The sequence below is a fragment of the Peromyscus eremicus genome, chromosome 3 (genome assembly GCF_949786415.1).
Source record: "Peromyscus eremicus chromosome 3, PerEre_H2_v1, whole genome shotgun sequence".
NCBI classification, from domain to species: domain Eukaryota; kingdom Metazoa; phylum Chordata; class Mammalia; order Rodentia; family Cricetidae; genus Peromyscus; species Peromyscus eremicus.
Window position 1 is genome coordinate 98,486,321 of NC_081418.1, and position 19,739 is coordinate 98,506,059.

Sequence of the window (19,739 nt, forward strand, 5' to 3'; positions counted from 1 at the left end):
TCTAGAAACCCTCATAGTCACCTCCAAACCTCTCAGGGGTTTCCAAATCTAGTCAAGCTGACCATGAAGATGAGCCATCAAAGTAGATATCTGCAAAGTATTTGAATCAACAAGCAAGTTAATAAGAATGAATAGTAAGTGTACTTATTATTAATACATTTTATTGAGTATTTGGGAATTTCATATATACATACAATATATTTTGATCATATTCACCTTCCACTCCTCCCTCAACTCCACCCAGATTCACCCCCAATCTATACTTTTTAAATGGATCTATACATCTCAAAAACTAGAACAAGGGCCAAGATGGCTCAGTGAATAAAGGCACTTGCCAAGCAGGCTTGAAGACCTGAACTGGATCCCAGAACTCTCAAAAAGTGAAAAAAGAGAACAGACTCTACAAGACTGTCCTCTGACCTTCAACACACATGTTATAGCATGCATGTCCCCCACCCCGTGCGCGCGCGCGCGCACACACACACACACACACACACACACACCACACCACACATCACATCACACCACACCACACCACACACACCACACCACACCAAACACATACAGCACACCACAGCACACCACACACACCACACCACACCAAACACACACATCACACACCATACACACATATCACACACACCACACCACACACACACCACCAAACACACACATCACATACTATACACACACATCACACACACACCATACATACATACACGTACACATACACCACACAATACCCTATTCACAACACACCACAATCCCCACACACCATACGTACACCACACATATACCACACACAAACACACCACATATACACACACAGACACCACACACACGCACCACACACACACACACACACACACACTTCACACATTTCACACACACACCTACACATACCACACACACCACACACAAACACCCCCACACCCTCACTCCCACATACACCCCACACACATCACACATACCACACACATTTAACAATACACACATCACACATCACACCACACACACACACTCACACACACACACACACACACACGCATGCACGCACCCCACACACAGTAATAATAAAAAAGTGACAGAAACATCACTGGTTGTTAATTGCACTTAGACATCTCACTGGAGCTTAGCTATTGAACATTCTTGGCTGGTGGAAATAGGATGTTAGCCAATGGGTTGTTATTATTGATAGCCTAAGTCTGTTTTCCATTTGTTTCTTACATGTATCCTAGGAAACCACCAATCCCCAGTTGTTGCTAGATGAGCTAAAGTCTTCATCTTTGCATTTTCACAAGTTGATAATATGAATAGCCTACATACAAAGTGAGCTTTGATTCATTGTTAGAAAAATCACATGATCTGCAAGTGGTTCCAGGAGAAGTGCAAGTGCATTTTTTCAGAGTCTCCCAATAGCAATAAAACCCAAAATCTATTGAGTTCTTCCTGAAGCTGTGGATGATATATTGTCTTGTTGAACTGCTGAACAACCCAGCGAGGTAGGCAATATTATTCTCTAGTATGCAGTTGGGAATTGAGCTGAGGGTAGGCCAAGGAACTTGCACAGCCAGCATGGGTAGAATCGCTTCTCCTGAACAGCTTAGTTTGAGACTCTGCTCTTCACTTGTGGGTCATCCCGACTAGTTCTGGGGAAGGGACATTAATTCTGCATGTTTTGATAGCTTTCATCAGGGAAGAAGGCGACATCAGACAGGGATGGAAACAAACGGCCACCACTGTTTGTGTTCCTCACACCACTAAAGCCATTTCTGGTGTTCTGCAGATATTTGTACCTTGAAGGGCTCCATGGGATTGTTCCACAACAAGCAAGCCTCCATCACAGCACCCATCCACACATGCCGTCCACACATGGACCACGGGCCCATACACTCTGAGGGCCACAAGCATGCAGTTTAGAAGGTAGTGTAACAAGCCCTCCAGACCTTAGCACAACTGACCCCGTGATGGAAGTACCACTCAGGCCTTGAGACCCAGCACATAGGCAGCAACACCTGCCAAAGTAAGAGCAAAGACCTAATCGATCCAAGTCCACAGTTCTGGAAAAGTCTCTAAAGGCACCACCCTTGCTCTCTGGCTTCTGTAGTTCTAATTCCGGCTAACTGCTCTTGCTAACTGAGGTGTGTCAACCCAGGATGTGGCTTCTGTGCTTAAAAGCTCACCCTGAGAAAGGCTCTGGGCTACACTGGGGTCCTGAGCACCCAGTGTAGTCACTGGCTGGCTAATAAAGACTTTCTATTGACTTGAACCCATGTCCAAGTAGTCTTCTCTGGTGGAGACCTCACAACAATGGCCGTTAGAAGGATCAAAACGATTACGGTCTTGACAGGCCTCGAGAGATTTTTCCCTGCTCTTTCATCGGTGTGAATTGGTCTGGGATCTGCGAGTAAGACCCTCAAATATGACCGAGTTGAGCAGAATTGGCACTGAACTGACCTGGTTTGTGATTAGCTTTGTGTTGGCTTCAGCTTATCTAAGATAGCTTTCCATCGTTCCAGGCTCATCAGGACCCTGGACTGTAGTGACCCACTTCAGCTTTTGAGTTTTGAGTTTAGCTGGCCTAGTCTTTGCTCTACATGAAATGAACTGTTTGTTCAGCAAGGGTAGGAGAATGAGTTCTTCAGAAGGCTGGGTTAGTAATGACTGTCAACATTACAGAATTACCTGGTAGCTAAGCCTTCCAGCATATCTGTGAGGGAGTTTTTGTATTGGGTCATTTGAAGTAGGAAGATGCACCCCGACTGTGGGTAAGTCCATTCCACAGGCTGGGGCCCCAGCTGAGCCCTGGCATTCACTGCTTTCTGCTTCCAGACCTTAGATGCAATGTGACCCACCGCCTCAAGTTCTTGCCCCCATTGGAGACTGTATCCCTTCCTATTTAAAGTCCCCCTTGTTGCTTTTTTTTGTCCCAATAGTGAGAAACGTGGCTAATATAGATGGTGTGTGGCCCTAGCAGAGCTGGCTTGTGAACAAGATTAAATAGGATCTGTCGTGGGCTAATAATTGACCCATCTGCAGTAGGGGCTAATATTTTTGGAGGGCTCTGGATCAGCCAGTGTTGGGTTACATTCCATTTTGAGTGGGTTTCATCCCTTCATGGCAAGGGTTGTTAGCAGGGCTTTGGGCTGGTGCTTTGGAATGAGTCAAGGCTTTTGTACTGAGCCTACTTGAAGCTAGATGCAGTTTGGCTTTGGTGGGAGTATTAATGCTCCTGAGTTGAACAGCTCTGGTCACTTCTGGGCTGAAGTTGCCGATGGCCTGGCCTCTGGAATACCCTCATGACATCTTCCTACAGACTGGGCTTTACTTGATTACTGGCACTTTTATTTATCCCATCACCAAAGTCAATATGGCTCAGATTCCTCAGAAATTCTATTGTTCAAGATAAACTGCTTCTGGTAAATACTCCTCTGACCTTTTTTCACATGGTGTGTGGTCCCAGAGACCAGTGAGACATCCAAGAGCCTACAAATAGTGTATTTACCAGATTGACCCAAAATGTACTAGAATGCACCAGATTTGTCCATATTGATGGCAACTATTTATTAGGGAAACAACTTAAATGTTATCCAGTCTGCATTGTCTGGAGCCTTTTTCCAAGCCTTTGTCAACAGCCCAAGGAGCACTTTGGTGTCCAATGAGATTCTGGGAAGATTAGGTAGTAGTGTGATAGGTAGTGTGATACAGCACCTATCAAGTGTCTGAAGCTTGACTGAAGGACCTTGATCATGGGAGGGAGACATCAACAAGTGAGTGAGTCAGTAAGAAGCTGACAGGTAGGCGTGTCATATTTAACAACTACTGTCTCAATGGAGGAAATTCAGTCCCCTCTGGTATGGCAAGTGCTGTGCCAGACTAAAGCCATGGCACCTCAGTCTGGTGGCAAATTCTCTAATCTCTTGAGAGACAAAGGGTTTGAGGTTTATGGAATCCTTAAATATCTTGGTGCTTTTCCTATTGCAGATAAAACATCTGAATTGTCACAAACTGCCTCCTTATTCTTTTGTCTCCTGGAAAGGAAGATGTTCCCTTCCTAGTGACAGAGCCCAGGATCGCATCCCTCTGCTCTTCTCCACTGGAATACTCCTTAGTGAAACTGGCACTTGTCCAGTTGGTAAGGGTTTCCCAGGGCTTATTCTCCTGACTTCCGCAGCATGTGGTGCTGGTTAGATTCCTTCACACCCTGGCTTCTACCTGCATACCTGGGGGGGGGGGAGGGAGGAAGAAGAGGAGGAGGAAGGAGAAGAGGAAGAAGGGGAGGAGGAGGAGGAGGAAGGGGAGGCAGCTGCAGTGGCTGAGGCAGCAGCAAGCTAGAGATGGTCAGCTTGTATCAAAAGGTCTCTTTGCAAAATCCTGGAAGAAAGGCAGGGGCAGCTGGTACACTCCAATGTCTGAGTTCCTCCAGCTACTACCCTGCGCTCTTGAGGGCCATATTTACCCTGGGGGTGGGACAAATCTTCTATCTTCTACCCTCCGTGCTCCTCTCTAAGCTTACTTTGAATAGGCCCTCCTCCTGCCCTGGTTCTATGCCCCTGCTTGCCCTCCATAATGGTCTTTGGCTTTACGGGGCTCTATCAGTGACCCAGTGCTCTCTTCCTGGCTGACTTTCTGAACCACTCTCCCTATAATATTCTCAAGGCATTCCTCGGCCACCCAAATGCTTAAATAGCTCAGAGGATCCTGAGGGCATGCAGATGAGAGAAGATGTTCCTAAAACCTCCCTGGTTCCTCATGTCCCTCAGTTCCCTGCAGGGACATTCAAGCTCTTTCCCTGACAGTCTCACAAACATGTTCTTTATTACTCTGTCCTTAAAGTCCTTCTCTTCCTGGACCAGTACTCCCTGGTTTTCCAGCCTGCATTGGTCCAGCTGGTTTCTGTAGACTTCTCATCTCTTATCACAGAGCTAGATGGGGTCAAGATTTTTTTTTTTCTTTTGAGGCAGGAGAAAGTATAGAAAAAGCAAACTTGGACCAATTAGAGCATTTTTACTTCCCCTAATTATTTTTTTCTTACAAACAGTAATTCCCAAAATGTGGGTGCCAGTAGGTGTCACCTGAAAACAGCTTCATAGACAATCAAGTCTGGGAAACTGTCAAATCACTTTGGTCCTACAGAAATTCTCCAAGGGTTAAAGTGATAACAGGCATTTGTTAGTTACCTGTTACTGCATAACAAGCTGCCCCCAAAGTCAGCAGCTGAGAATGCAGCCAACACTGTCTCCTGCTTCCAGGGGTCAGGGGTCGGGGAGGGCCAGTTCAGGTGCTTGCTTGGGTCTCAGAGGCTGCAGACACCCGCAAGCTAGGCAGGCCCTGGAGAATCAGCTCTCAAGTCACCAGGCTGGTGACTGATATTGGTTGTCAGTGGGGATGGCAGTGTCCAGCCACATCAGGTGGAGGTGCTGGGGGCTGGGGTTTCTCATAATATACCACTGTATTAGGCAGGTTCTCTAGAGTCACAGAGAACTTGTGGAATATATATATATATATATATATATATATATATATATATATGTGTGTGTGTGTGTGTGTGTGTGTGTGTGTGTGTGTATGTATATGTGTGTATATATATATATATATATATATATATATATATATATATATATATGAAGAGAGAGAGATTTATTCACACACATATACATATATATGGAACTTATTGGAATGACTTACAGGCTGCAGTCTGACTAATCCAACAATGGCCAGCTGTAAATGGAAAGTCCAAGAATCTAGTAGCTGCCCAGTCCCATGAGGCTGGACGTCTTAGCTGATCTTCTGTATGTGGTGGATCCTGAAGAAGTAGGCTCCAATGCCAGTGAAGGAATGGATGTGCTGACAGGTGGGGGCAAGAACAAACCCTTTCTCCTTCCATTGTCCTTATCTAGGCTTCCAGCAGAGGGGGTGGCCCAGATTGAAGGTGTCATCAGCCTCAAGGTCTGGAATTAAGGCTTGTTGTCTTCCTGCCTCAAGACCTGGATCACAGGTGTGCCCTCCATTTCTGGATTGTAGTTTGTTCCAGCTACAGTCAGGGTGACAACCAAGAATAGTCATCACAGCTACTGAGCCTCCTCCGGGTAAGTGAACCAAGAAGAGGGGAAGCCACAATATCTCATGCATGTGCCTTAAAAACCAGACACCATCAAATCTGCGCTATCAAATAAGTCACTTACACGTTCCTCCATGCGGGAGGTGTGTGAACTGAGGCTGGGCCACTCTGGAGATCACCTCAGAGGGGAGCTAGTGTGATTCGCTAATAATGTGCTTATATGAAAAACCAATCAGTGACTACTAAATCATTCCAAGATACTGAAATATGCTTTGGAGGAAAACTATCAGGATGGCCGTGGTGGGCAGCAAAGGTCTCAGAGGCTCTGGAGTGGAGGGCAAGAAGTGTGCCTATGTAGAAGAGCCTTGAAACTGGGACAAGAGTGTGCATTGACTGGTGACTTCCAGAGTGGTGGGGAAGCTAGACCATATGTCCTGTGGGAACTGGGACTCAAACTAAGGAAAGCCCACCAGTGTAGAGAGGCAAGCACATGCCTTGCTGGACAGTGCCTAATGGCTTGCACTGTAGACAGCCTTGAAAGCTGTGTATTTCCTCAGTCCCTCATCAAAGATGGGGAGGGATGACGAAGCTCACAGGCAGAAAGGAAGACCTGTAGCTAGAGTTTTCCTGCCTGGCCCACAGTCAGGACAAATCTCTCTCACCTGCCAGCCCCACAGCCACTCAGACCCAACCAAGTAAACACAGAGACTTATATTGGTTATAAACTGTATGGCCGTGGCAGGCTTCTTGCTAACTGTTCTTACAGCTTAAATTAATCCATTTCTATGAATCTATACCTTGCCACATGGCTTGTGCCTTACCGGCATCTTCACATGCTGTTTGTCATCATGGTGGTTGGCAGTGTCTCTCTCTCAGCCTTCCACTTCCCAGCTTTATTCTCCTCCTTGTCCCGCCTACACTTCCTGCCTAGCCAATGGCCAATCAGTGTTTTATTTATTGACTAATTAGCAACACATTTGCCATACAGAACATCCCACAGCAAAGACCTGTTATCACAGACTCCCTGAAATGTGGAGGCAGAGGGCCTCGATCTAGAGGCAGCAGCTTCAAGGCAAGCCTCACATTTGGGGGCATTGTGTGTGCCAAGTTCACCCAGGGCCCTTCATGATCTGAAATAAAACTAGGTGAGGTCACTCGATGGCTCAGATCACAAAGGTCGTGTTCTTCCCTGCTTCATTTGCACAAAGGCTCCTGTTTGAAAAATCCTGGCCTGGGGTTGGAGCCACCCTGCTCGAAGGAAATGAGTTTTCATCAAATGTTTACAGTGACTGTATCTGCAGATGCAGGAGAGGAAAAAAAGGAAGCAAGCTTGGAAAGGCTAGAGAGAACGGAGAGGAGGCTGTGGGAAAGGCAAGCAGCAAGACAGAAAGGAAGGATTAATTAAAGGCTTACAGATCACCTGAAAACTCTGAGGTTTATCATCCCTGGTCACCAAAAGCCCCCCTCCATTCCTGCTCAGTGATGGTCTAGCAGACCCCAACAACACTTTCGCTGCCCTTAGCCACAAGGTGGCACTCTTTGGACTTTCTTCCCCCACAAAAAAAAAAAAAAAAAAAAAAAAAACCACTAAGAAGGAGGGGAGAAGGGAGGGAGCAAAGACACCGCACTGCCCCAACCAAGAACAATTTGAAAACCCACCCCATCATACTTAAAATCTAGGACAAAGAGCCGTCGGGACGGAACTGCTTCGATTACAAAGCTTCAAGCTTAGCCTGGGAGCGGCCTGACGGCCCGAACCCAGCAGCTCCACTAAGCAGAGCGCCCTGGGGTCCCTGAAACCCGAAACCCCGGCGCAGAACCGGCGGAAACCAGAGCGAAACCCTTGAACTTTTCTGGACAATTGCTTCCGGGCGTTTCCAGGGAGCCAAGGGACCCGACGGGAGCCCCGGGCCGCGTATGGCGAGCCCCTGAGGTCTCGCGGACGCAAGAGAGGCCAGCGCTCCAGCTGTAGCATGGACCGCTCTGGGCGCCTGGGCGCGGGCCTGCGGGGACTCTGCGTGGCTGCGCTCGTGCTCGTGTGCGCCGGACACGGGGGACGCCGCGAAGACGGGGGACCAGCTTGCTATGGGGGATTCGACCTCTACTTCATCCTGGACAAGTAAGTGCCTGGAGGATGCTGCTCTCCAGTGGGTAGTCCCCAGGGCGCGCCACTGCTGGACTCTGGTCCCCAACTGCGGGCTGTTCGGTCTGCTTTGCCTACTTTTCTTGCCGTCCCTGGCCCCAAGAAGGATGCAGTTGACTCTGTTTGTCTGGCTTCTCACCTTGGTGATAAGGGATTGCAACCAGAAGTAGAACTTGCAGATACTTCCAAAGTAAGAGGCAAGGGTACTCTTCAAAGCCAGCCATCTCCTTTTACAAATGTCCGACCACAAAATACAGTCTTTGTTCTCCTGGCTTGATGCCTGATGACCCTGGGTACTCAGTGGAAGTCCAAGTCACGTATTCTCTACCTCTGGGATTCCAACTGGTCATTCGTGGGGACCTCAGCCTTGTAGGGGCCTGAGTACCGTCCCTGCCCACTACCCTATAGACAGATGCCAGGCACTCTGCCACTCTTCCGCCTGAGTGGAGTCAATCTAAAATGCTTTCAGATATTGGCAAATGTCCTCAGCGCCCTTTGCCTTCAGAGCTGAGATATAGGTAAATTTGGGCTGTTGGCTTTTTGACTGATGGGCTGCCAGGGAAGCCAGCATGATTGGCCTCCTGACTAAAATGGACTTTGCTTAAGGGAGAACTGAGTTACGACCAGTTCAACACTTTCCAGATCCCCACAGGGTTGCCAAGCCGCAGTCACTCAAGTCGGCTTCATGCGCTCTGCTGAAAAGCAGCTACAACAATAAAAGGTCCCTCAAGATCCGGGCTCCTCAGATCTGCGCCAATGCCAGGAGAGGCGCTTGCAGTGCAGTGGTAGGGAGATGAGTTTCACAGACTGGAAAGTATTTGGGAGTTGGAACAAGAGTCCTGAAAAATAAGCTGGCCGCTGGACACCAAATGTGCTTCGCAGTTGCTGGGGTTTGGTTTTTCCGTAGAGGCTGTTTTCAACTCCAGATTCTTTGGATAAAAAATGAGATCTCTTCCTTACAGATTTACGAGAGAAGGTGGATACTTAAAATTCAGGCCCAGGCTAAGAAATGGAAAATCTTTTGTTGCTTTTAGCAGGTGGGAGCTGGAGCTCCTGGGTCAGAGAAACTCTGGGACTCTGTCTGAAACCAAAGGTGCTCGCATTGTGCTCTTTTAAGAAGATTTCGGGGCTGGGGGTGCGTCTCAGTAGGATGCTTGCCTAGAATGTCCAAGCCCTGGGTTTGTTCCCCAGCACCACAGAAACCAATAAACTCAAGGTGGTGGTGGTGGTGGTTGGTGGTGGTGGTGGTGGCACCGGTGGTGACGGCAGTGGCCACAGCGCATGCCTGTAATACTTGCAGTAGGTAGGCGGAGACAAGAGGGACCAGGAGTTCACAGTGATCCTGGACTCCTGGGCTACATAGTGAGTTTGAGGCCAACCCAGGTTACCTAAGACTCTATCTCAAAAGACAAACAAGCAAACAATAACAATAAAAACCATAGCATCACAGGTTCCAAGGAACTCATGGGGAAACTTGAAACTTGAATAACAACATCCACATCAAAATCACCATTTCCACTGAGGACTGCCTGGATGCTGTGAACATAACCAGGTGTTCCTAAGTCTATAATTTGAACTGAGCTTTTGATCCGATTTATAAATTATTTTATTGAGATGATGAAAAAATTAGCAGAATCATCTTAAAATTATTTCTGAGAGGGGACAACCAAGTCAAAAGGTATAAAACATTTTTGGAAAATAATAATGAAGACATAATTTCTCAGCAAACATTGAAATGTATTAGCAGGAAAATTAATGAAAACAGTTTGGTAAAGTTCAAAGCATATGTGGACAAAAATAGAAAAATATATAAGTACCTATGAATTCTTAGTGGAATTTCAAATAAGAGGGGAATGAGTTCATTATTTTTAAAAAATATTCTTTGGCAAATGGTGACGAATATCTGTGTAACCTCAGGCTTACATCTTATAGAGAATGACAGGAATACAGAAGCCATGAAGAAGAATAGAAGGAGATTTGAAGATATAAGCACTGTGCTCTTCAGGGGGTGAAAAGTAGCATAAGTGAAGCATAAAAAGCTGAAAAGGTTTTTGCAATCTAATTTACTCTCTGAAGTCTGATCTTAGTACGCAAAAGCTAATTAGAAAATAGCCTTATGTCATAATTTCTCAAGAAAAATACATGTGAAAGTTAATACACGGACAAAAATATTCTTTTTCCCTAGCAATTAAAGAAATGAAAAGATCAAACAAGATACTGTGCTTACTAGGTTGGTAGAGGTTTTTAAAGCATTATAGTGTCCAGTATTGGCCACCTATGTCTTCTCTTGCTAGGGACGGTGTAAACTGATGATCTTTGTGGATTTGAACTGCGTGATTTTCTAGAAGGTCAGGAGTGTTCTGTGTTCCTGCTGTCCAAAACAGTAGCTACTTGCCATATGTGTTCGCCATGCAAATGAGGATGTGAACTTTTAATTTTGTTTAAATTAAATAGTCACATGTGGCTGCCATGTGAGTGGTGAGATGATGCTTTGGCAGGAAGTATTGCATGCTTTTAACACAGCTAAAGATCTTCTTTTCCATCCAAGTCCTTATATTCCAAAAAAAAAAAAAAAAAAAGAAAGAAAGAAAAGAAACCCTGCGAAAAAGGAGCCCTTGCTGTGTGTCTATGGTAGTGCAGTTTATAGTAAAAAGCTGAGAATTACCTAAATGTCTAACAATGAAATTTAAGTAAGATATGAAATATGCAGAGTACTGTATATCCATTGCAGATTGTGAGTGTTTGCAAGATATTTTAGGAGAAATATGTAATACTTATACTATTATGTTTCCAAACATTCTGTGCATTCCGCCCTTGTAAGAAGTGAGCCCAGGCTTGATGCCAACACTTGGGAGACCAAGGCCAACCTAGGCAAAGTAACTAGATTCCCACCTCAGAACAGAGCAAAATAAAGCTACCCCGTGCATGTGCATGTCCGGACTTACTATTATGATAGAGTTCCTCTCTAGAAGATAAGAGTTTCAACTTCTGAATTTTCAAATTTCTCTAGACTAAATATACCAATTTTATATTAAACAAAATATGATTTTGAATCCTGTTTCTGTTTGTTTTTCAAGATAGGATTTTTCTGTGTAGCCTTGGTTGTTCTGGAACTTGCTTTGTAGACCAGGCTGGCCTGGAACTTGCAGAGATCTGCCTGCCTCTGCCTCCTGAGTGCTGGGATTAAAGGTGTATACCACCATACCTGGCAACTGTGAATTCTTAAGGAATGTATGGAGAGGGGCTCTGGCCAGTGAGCTGAGTTCCCAGCCCCTCACTATTAAGAAGAAAGCCATCCCTTTCACATTTAATTCTAGGCCTCTGGCTTCCCATCATTGTCTTTCTGGGGTATTTTTGTGCTGAATGAAAAGCTTGCTAGAACTTCTACATTGTATATACACCTCCAGCTTTTCACCTCCAACCAGAGGAATTGATGTGATTTTTAAGTCCAGAGCTGGAGGATGGGCCACCAGGCAGGCATGGCAGACAGGCCACAGGGTAGTCCCTGCAGACCAAGTCCTGTGTGCTGGAAAGGAACTCCCCAGACACTTCTGTGCATCACCAGACCGCAGCAGAGTGGGAAGGGAAAGAATGCTGACTGGGATTGTGCTCGGGCTTCTGAGCCCCTTGGCTGCTGGGGTGCTAGCTACAGGCAGGACCATGGGTCCCAGGGAATGGAGTCTGCGGCTACTCTCCCCACCACCTACCACCCCCGCCCCCTGCAATTGCCTTCCCTCCTGCAGTCAGTTCGCTTTTCTGTGGCATTACAGCTCGGCTCATTTCAGCTTTGAGCAGGATACATCTCTGGCCTGGAGGGAGCCCAGATTATATAGTTAATGGAACGTCATGTTTTCGCAACCAGGAGCAAAGACTGTATAATGATAACCCAGAACACCACAGTAACACAATAGGGCGTTATTAGGGGCTCTGGCAGCGGGGCTGCACAAGTTTTACACTGATGGAATTTCATGTTTATATAAACATGCTTTTCTGGTTAGAGTTGGGAAGAGTAATTTGCTGGGAATTCAATCAGGGATTTGAAAAGTCCGATTTGGAAGGCCGCTGCTCAGAGGCCAACAGAGCTTCTTTGAAGTCTTCAGGACCCACCGTGGACACGGATGGACTTTTCCTTCTGGCGGGGGCCTTTGTCACTGCAATGTGCATTTCTATGCCACGTAGTCATCTTCTTCATGTAGAGGGAGAAGGCGGATTTTTTCCATCTCCAGTCTCGGGGAAGTGCTGGCCATGATACGTGTGCCATAAAGACTTCAAAAATAGAACACTCGAGAAGAGAGCAGGGGTGAGGGGTGAGGGTGGGTCTACAGGGGGGACTTACTTTTCACTCCACCGATGTTTCTATCTCCTTTCCCCAAACAAAGGAAGCCCATCTTGCCACTTTCTCAGACTTCCATTGGGTGTTCTGAGATGTGCTGATCTGCAGGGCTGTGAGGGAGTGTGGCACCCCAGGGACATGGGCATGAAAGTAATGGATACGAACAGATATTTGTCATCCTAGGCTGGAACCTCCCTAGGTAGAGTATTGTTTTTCTGGGAAACGACATGGGCTCCCAACGATTAACTTACAAAGGAAATTTTGAAAGTCCAAATTCAGGTGAGCTTCCCAGCCTCATGTGCTCTCACCAGGGTCGGAGACAGCCTTGTCTAGGAGGTAGACAGGAAGGTCCCTATATTGTAGATGGGAGAAACTTTAGTTCACCACCCCCGCCCCCGGGTTAGAACTGTCTACAATCAGGACTAGATCTTGACAGAGCAGCAGAGCAGGATCTTGTCTGCTCTGACCTCCCAGCCTGGCCCTTTCTGCTGTCTCTACTCTGTGCCCTTGGGCTGTAATGAGAAGCACATGGCGGTACAGCCAGCAAGATCCAATAGGCTCCAGAGACTGAAAATCCCTGCACCATGATTCAGTAAATCATGGAGCCCAAGCCGTTAAGACTTGCTTAATTACGGAGCGGCTGCTGGACCACTGTGCATCAGCTGCCTCTAGTGGGAAATTCGCATGCTCCTGCCTCCACCCCTCTCACCTCCCAGAGATCTGGGGTTAGTGATTCACACTCTGGGGTGTGATCAGTGCCTCGGAGTGTTCTGCACTTGGAGGTCCAATAAGTCAGTGGTTTGTTCAGATTGAATCTGATGGAAAGGGGGAATTCAGGCGTGCAGATGTGTCAAGGCGCATGGATGGAGCCTGTTTTCTGCAATGCCTTGGAAAGTCGTTTAGGGTAAGGAGAATGCTAAGTTGGCACCGAGCAAGGGAAGCAGAGAGTGTCAGAGCATCCCTCCAACAAGCTGCAATAGTAACCATAAAATACACCAGGACAAACACTTCTCCGGGGCCAGGACTTTATATTGTTCAAATGTTCCAGCAGTTTGCTTCCAGGTTTGAAGAGGGCCTGCCAGGCCAGGCCATAGTAGGTAGGACTGTCTACAAACAGAAAGACTTGGTGTGTGGTAGACAGGAACTAAGTAAGACGCAAGCGTTTGTTGTGTGTTTCTCTCTGGGTGAGTAATCTACCTCTACTTTTACCAAGTAAATGACCTCTACTTTTCCTAACTGTGGAGACCTGGGAAAAGTCGGTGTTTCCCTGAGAATAGAGTCGGCAGGTGGGGGTGCTGGAGGAAGGCATCTGTCCTATAATTATAACCTGTAATTATCTCCCAGTGTCTAGGGACAAACTCTGGCAGCCCTTGGACAGACAGAGCTGACACATAAATGCAAATTAGACTCACTTTATGCTAATTTAAATGGGTGTCTGTTTTGGGTGTCAGAACAAGAGACCAGATCTAGCACTTGTACTAATTTAATTATTCCCTAACACAAGACAACGGATATTTGGACATTTTGACATGTTTTTCAGACGTGCCAAGTTCTCATTGAAAAAGTCATTCAGTTTTCCCCATCACACTTGGCTTATTCTTTTCCTGTACTTGGCGTAGATATGTTCTCAATAGTGATGAAAGTGACTGAGGCACTTGGCCCCACAATGAAAACCCGGATAGCACAGTGCCTACAGCAAGCCATGTCCTGTCCCAGGAGGTGCAAAGAAGGCCGAAGCCGGAAGCCGTCTGGACTGGTGGCCTTTTAGGCGGAGGACATTAGAAGGCCTCTGGAAAGCCAAAGCTGAAGGCTCCAGTGAGGGTTTGGGGCAGGGCGGGCAAAGTCAAGTTTAGATCAGCAGGAAAATAAGAAGTGGCTGTCACAGCCCTGGCGGCCTGCCAGGCACTGTGGTATAAATGGTGCCTGTCCAAGCCTGTTTAGCCTTTGCAGTCCCCGTAACATCTGTACAGTCACCATCACCACTTCACGAGTGGGGAAACTGAAGTGGAGAGAGGCTGGCCGAGACCACTTTAAGCAGTAAAGCCAACTTTACTCAAAGCCACGATTTACTGGAAAGATGCAAGACTGAGCAGTCAAGAGAACATTCAGTTAGTCAGGGCGAGCTACATTGTGCTGTGATGATAAGCAACCTTCAGGTCTCAGTGACAGGCGACACTCAGGGCTGTCCTGTGAGCTAGGGCGGCTGGAGAGTCCCTTCTCCGTCACAGCCCCTGAGGAAGCCAATGCTGGAGAAGGGAACTGACTCAGATCTTGCCACCCACAGCCCACTGGCCCTTACTGGTCATGTGCCCTCACCTTGTGGAAAGGGACTGAAGAAATGTATGCCAGAGGAAAGAAACACCAGATGTGAGTGGGTATTTACTACCTCTACTGCAAACATAATTATACGCTCCACTGGCCTGCGTAAGCAAGAACAGCGGCTAAGTAGGATAAGAGAAGCCAACACGTCTGGAAGGGGTCAGTTTGGAGCTGACCTAGGGCATGTTAATCAATCAGAAATTACTACGAGGCATAGCATTTCATATCAACCTGGGAGGTGGGGTTACATCTCCTTTCTTCCCTTCCCCATTCCCTCCATACTTCAGGGGAAACCTTCAATGCCATGGGTAGGAATAAACTTGTGTGGGAAGAGGAGCGAGACATCAGACATGATTCTCTGCCACCAAAGTGTTACAGGAATATATTTGAAAGACAAGAATTTCTCTTTGTGTAGTTGGTGGGATCAAAGGGAATTTGACAGGCTGGACAGCAAATACAGCCCTAGGACACTGAGGCAGCTGAGTTAGGAGTTCCCACACAGAGGTGGATTCAGAGTGTGACTTTGGGGTTTTAGACTCCTACTGGTGTTTCTTGATGGAGAGGAGATTGCCATACCCAGTGAGACAGTTTTTCATTATGAAGGGGTGAGGGGCACTTAGCATTCCTAATTCTTGCTATCTAAATATCATGATTCTTCCTGATCATTGTGATAACCAAAAATTAATAGACGCCCTTACATCTATTTTTAAGAGCCACCTAGGGTTGGTTCCACTTTGTTGAGAATCCCTGATAAAGGTGGTGGAGTAGAGCAGCACATGCTAAGCTTGTTTCTTCCAAGCCTGGAGAGATGGCCTAGTGGTTAAGAGCACTTGCTGCTCTTCCAGGGGATCTGGGTTTCACTTCCAGCACTCATCTGGTGGCTCACAGTCATCTCCAACTCAAATCCCAGAGCTTCTGATGCCCTCTTCTGGCCTCTGCAGGCACTACACATGAGGCACAGACAATCCATGCAGAAGCACACCCCCAACAAAACAAATTCATTAAACATTTTAAAAAGGTTTGTTTACTCCCATTACCCAAGGATCCATCCCAGCAGAAGTGGTCATGGGTGGAGGTGGGAGTGATAGAGAACCAGTGAGAAGTGCTGACCTTGGAAGTGAACATGTCTGCACAGGCTGGGTCCAGGCTTCACTGGAACAGGCCCTTACGTTTTACAAACTCTCCTCAGATGATTGTGATGTAGGTCCCTCACTCTCACAGTAAGCTGTGAGACCGAGCGAGCGAGCGGAAAGACAAGAACAGCTGCCACTCCAAGACGATGGCCTTCCCCGTCCCAGGAGAACAAACGGTAGCTGAGGCAGCATGCTCCTGAAAAACCGAACTCCAGGGAGAGTCCTTGTCTGGTGATGAGGAAGCCAACATGCTGTGGAGGATGGAGAGCTGGCGGAGCAGGCAGGCTGCTACTTGTCTATTGAGAGCTGCTGGTAGCAAAAGGCCATGGGAGTATACAGCAGGTGACAACTAGTGTCCAAAAGGTCAACCCACCAGAGTCAAGGATTCTGATGGAGGTTTAAACCAAAACGCAGGGCATTTTGGAATTATTGCCTTTTGAATGAATTGACTGTTTCTTGTTGTAGATTTCTTGTGCAATTCCGGCTATGGTATCTCCCCATGACCATGCATTTTCATAAAATGTGTGTATGTAATCTCATGATTACATCTCAATCTTATGGGCACATATATCTGTGGGTGATCAGGAAGATGGCTTTTCACTTAGCTGTGTAACTTTGATATATAGAAAGTATATTGGGATATGCTTCATAGCCAGATCCAGTGTCCCATGAGTCTGTAGACACTTACAGCCTGCTTTGTTCCTTTTGCTCAGACTGACACAGAAAATAATAATCTCTCCTCACTCTAACACAAACTGCATGAATTTAGCTCATATTTGCTTCAGAGCAAGTTCAAACTAGACTAAAGGCCTTTGTAAATAGATCATAAGTTTAAAACTTTACAGTTATGCATGAGGTCAGAGTCGCAGGTGTCTACCAAGGTTACTAACACAAAACACCCTAAGAAAAACCTGTCAATTCTTCGCTTGCCAAGTCTGCTGATAAAAAGCTATGTCTCAGAGTTTCTCTCACTGGGCACTGTGCCCCCTCCCTCTGGTCCTGAGACCTTGGAACCTTGCATGGTAATGGCTCTGCTCCTTATCATCTATTCTAGGAATGTGCTATGACCTTGAGGGTTTTGAAACTTTCCTCAAGATTGCAAGGAGTGTCCTGTTAGAAATGTATGGATAGTCAGGCAAGAGAGGAGCTAAGAATGAGAACTGAAAAGAAGCTGTAAATTTAGAGAAGCTAACTTAGAACAATAAAGAGACATGGACTGAAAGAGCACGGTGCATAGACTCATTCCTCGTCCCTCAGATTAGATCCGTAGCTGGTTGTAGAGTCTTCTTCAAACTCTTGGAGAAAGCTTTTGAGGCTGGCTCCTTAAAGGCTTTCGTAACTTGTCCACCAGTGATGACAAATCCTATTTTGAACACACACATACAAGCCATGATGCTCAGTAACTAGAACAGATCTTGGCTCCATTTCCATCAAGACTCCAGAATGAACTGTGCTTCAGTGCTGCATAGGGATGAACCAAGCCTCAATCATAGGAGCTATGAATGCCAACTTGGGGCTTAAACAGCTCTAGTTTGAAACTTCAACTCAATCTTTGACCAAGCACTATGAACTTGGGGAAATGATTTTTTTTAAATCATTACTTCTCTGATGCTTGGTCCCTTCTTGTTAACAAAATAGGCATTAAAGTTTATGCTCACAGAAATGTTCTAAAGATTAAAATCTTTAACCAACATTTGGCAAATGCATACCAGACAATGAGTGGTGGTAGTATTAAAGATGGTGGTGCTGATACTGATGATGATAATAAGGATGATGGTGGTGATATAGTGAGATGACAGGGGTGATGGTGATAAAGATGAGGATGGTAATGATAATGACAAGGATGATGGGGATAGTGGTTGTGATAGAGAGAGTTCATGACAGAGGGATGGTTATAGAGATGGTGATGATGATGACAGGGATAATTGTCATGATGCTTGATGGTGGCAGGGATGATCATAATAGTGGTGATGGTGAAAGAGATGATGATGGTCCTGATGCTGACAGTGATGGGTGGTAACAATAGTGATGATGGTAACAAAGATGATGGTCATGGTGGACATAGCAGTGATGATAACATCAGTGGTCATGGTGCTGGTGGCGATAACTAACCATAGAAAAATGGTGTGGCCCTCTAACAAATGATGCCTTCCTGTCTTTAAAACAATGATCTGGCCAGGGTAGGGTACATATCATATCTGTTTATTTCTCCTCCTCTTCTACGCACCCCCGTGTGTGTGTGTGTGTGTGTGTGTGTGTGTGTGTGTGTGTATGTGTTGGCAGGATCTCATGCAACCCAAGCTGGCCTTCAACTCCTCAAGTACTGGGATTGCAGGCGTGTGCCATGATGCCTGGCTCGATTCAGTATTCATGAAGCTATGCTAAGATTTAGGAATTATAAAGATCATGTCCACTTCCCAAGGAACTCAAGGTTCAGTGGAAGAGACAAAACAAGACAATGCTAGTGAAATAGTTTGGGTTGATAGAAGAGGGACTTTTGCAGGCTTTGAAGAGGAGGTGACTCTGGACCAGGAACGTGGAAATTGAGCGACATTTTGTCAAATGATAAAGAAGCAATGTACAGGAAAGCCGAGTGACATTATCTGCCATGTGAGTGTGACCTTAGGAAGAATTTGAATAGGTTTGGAGATCAGTAATTTCTTACGTTTTTTTAAGGTTAGGAATTTCTGAGAGCAGTGGTGGTGAGCTTATGTCTAGTGGCTGGATATTGATCACCTGTTCTTGTGGTGGAGATGGAGACGAAAGAGTAAGTGAGCACAAGAATTGGGCAGTAGGCTGAGTGTGTGGGAGGGAAGCTGCCTCAGGAGGAAGCAGATTTCCGAACGCTAGAGAACCTTGTCAGGGATGGGGAGAGTCTGAGCATGTAGGGCATTTGGGTGGAAACACTGAGTAGGCGGCTTCATTAGAGCCTTGGAACTGAAAATAAAGCCTTGACTATTGTTAGCCCCGGGGCAGCAGTTGAGAATGAAGGCATGGCTAATAGTGAATATAAAGTTAATGATACAAGGATTTTAAAATGTCATGAAGAGGTGGGGTCTGAAGAGGAAGATGGCCAAGGTCCAACCCAGAGAAATTGCCGATAGGAGTTGTCGGCAAAAGAAGAAACTGTGCTCAGCAGAGCCGAGCAGGGCGGTGGGGAGAGGGGCAGTGCAGGGCTGCAGCACTGGGGAAGGAGGGGGAGCAAGCCAGGGGAAGGATGACTATCTGGAAATTTGTCTCTGAAGTCATCTCCTTCTGTGGTTCTGATCTCAAAGGATGATGCTTCAGTAAGCGGGGCACTTCAGCTAAAGACCTGGTAGCAATCCTTCCTCACCCTGCAACACCTTGTGTGTACGCACCCGTGTCTGTGATGGGTCTGCCCCTTCCTCTTGGCCGTCACTTTAGCTTGGGTCTCCACCGTGTTTACCAGTTCAGTGAACTCCCCAAACTGATCTCTTTTTATACCTCATCCATCTTGTCTTCTGGAACTCTAGTACCAAATCAGTGAAAAACAAAACAAAACAACAAAAACAACAAAACACAACAACAACAACAAAACACAACAACAACAAAGCCCACAAATCTAATCTTGACACCAACTTCCACCTCTCATACATACTCTGAACACAGTTAAAGCTATTTCAGGACCAAGTGTGAATGCCTTGGTAAAATACTCAGGGCTTTTATTGCTGTGCTCACCATGTCGTTCCCAAGCTTCATCTCTTACCACATCCCACACGGTTTAAACTT

The 19,739-nt window shown here is 46.3% G+C and overlaps 1 protein-coding gene across 1 annotated transcript in view; it reads left to right on the forward strand.

Moving 5' to 3' along the window:
• Positions 1-7,918: 7,918 nt before the first annotated feature.
• Antxr1 (ANTXR cell adhesion molecule 1) overlaps positions 7,919-19,739 on the forward strand; it is a 169,569-nt gene continuing 157,748 nt past the window's right edge. The window contains 1 exon segment of the mRNA XM_059257085.1: positions 7,919-8,180. Within this exon segment, the coding sequence (XP_059113068.1) occupies positions 8,035-8,180 (146 nt within the window). The 5' untranslated portion in view covers positions 7,919-8,034.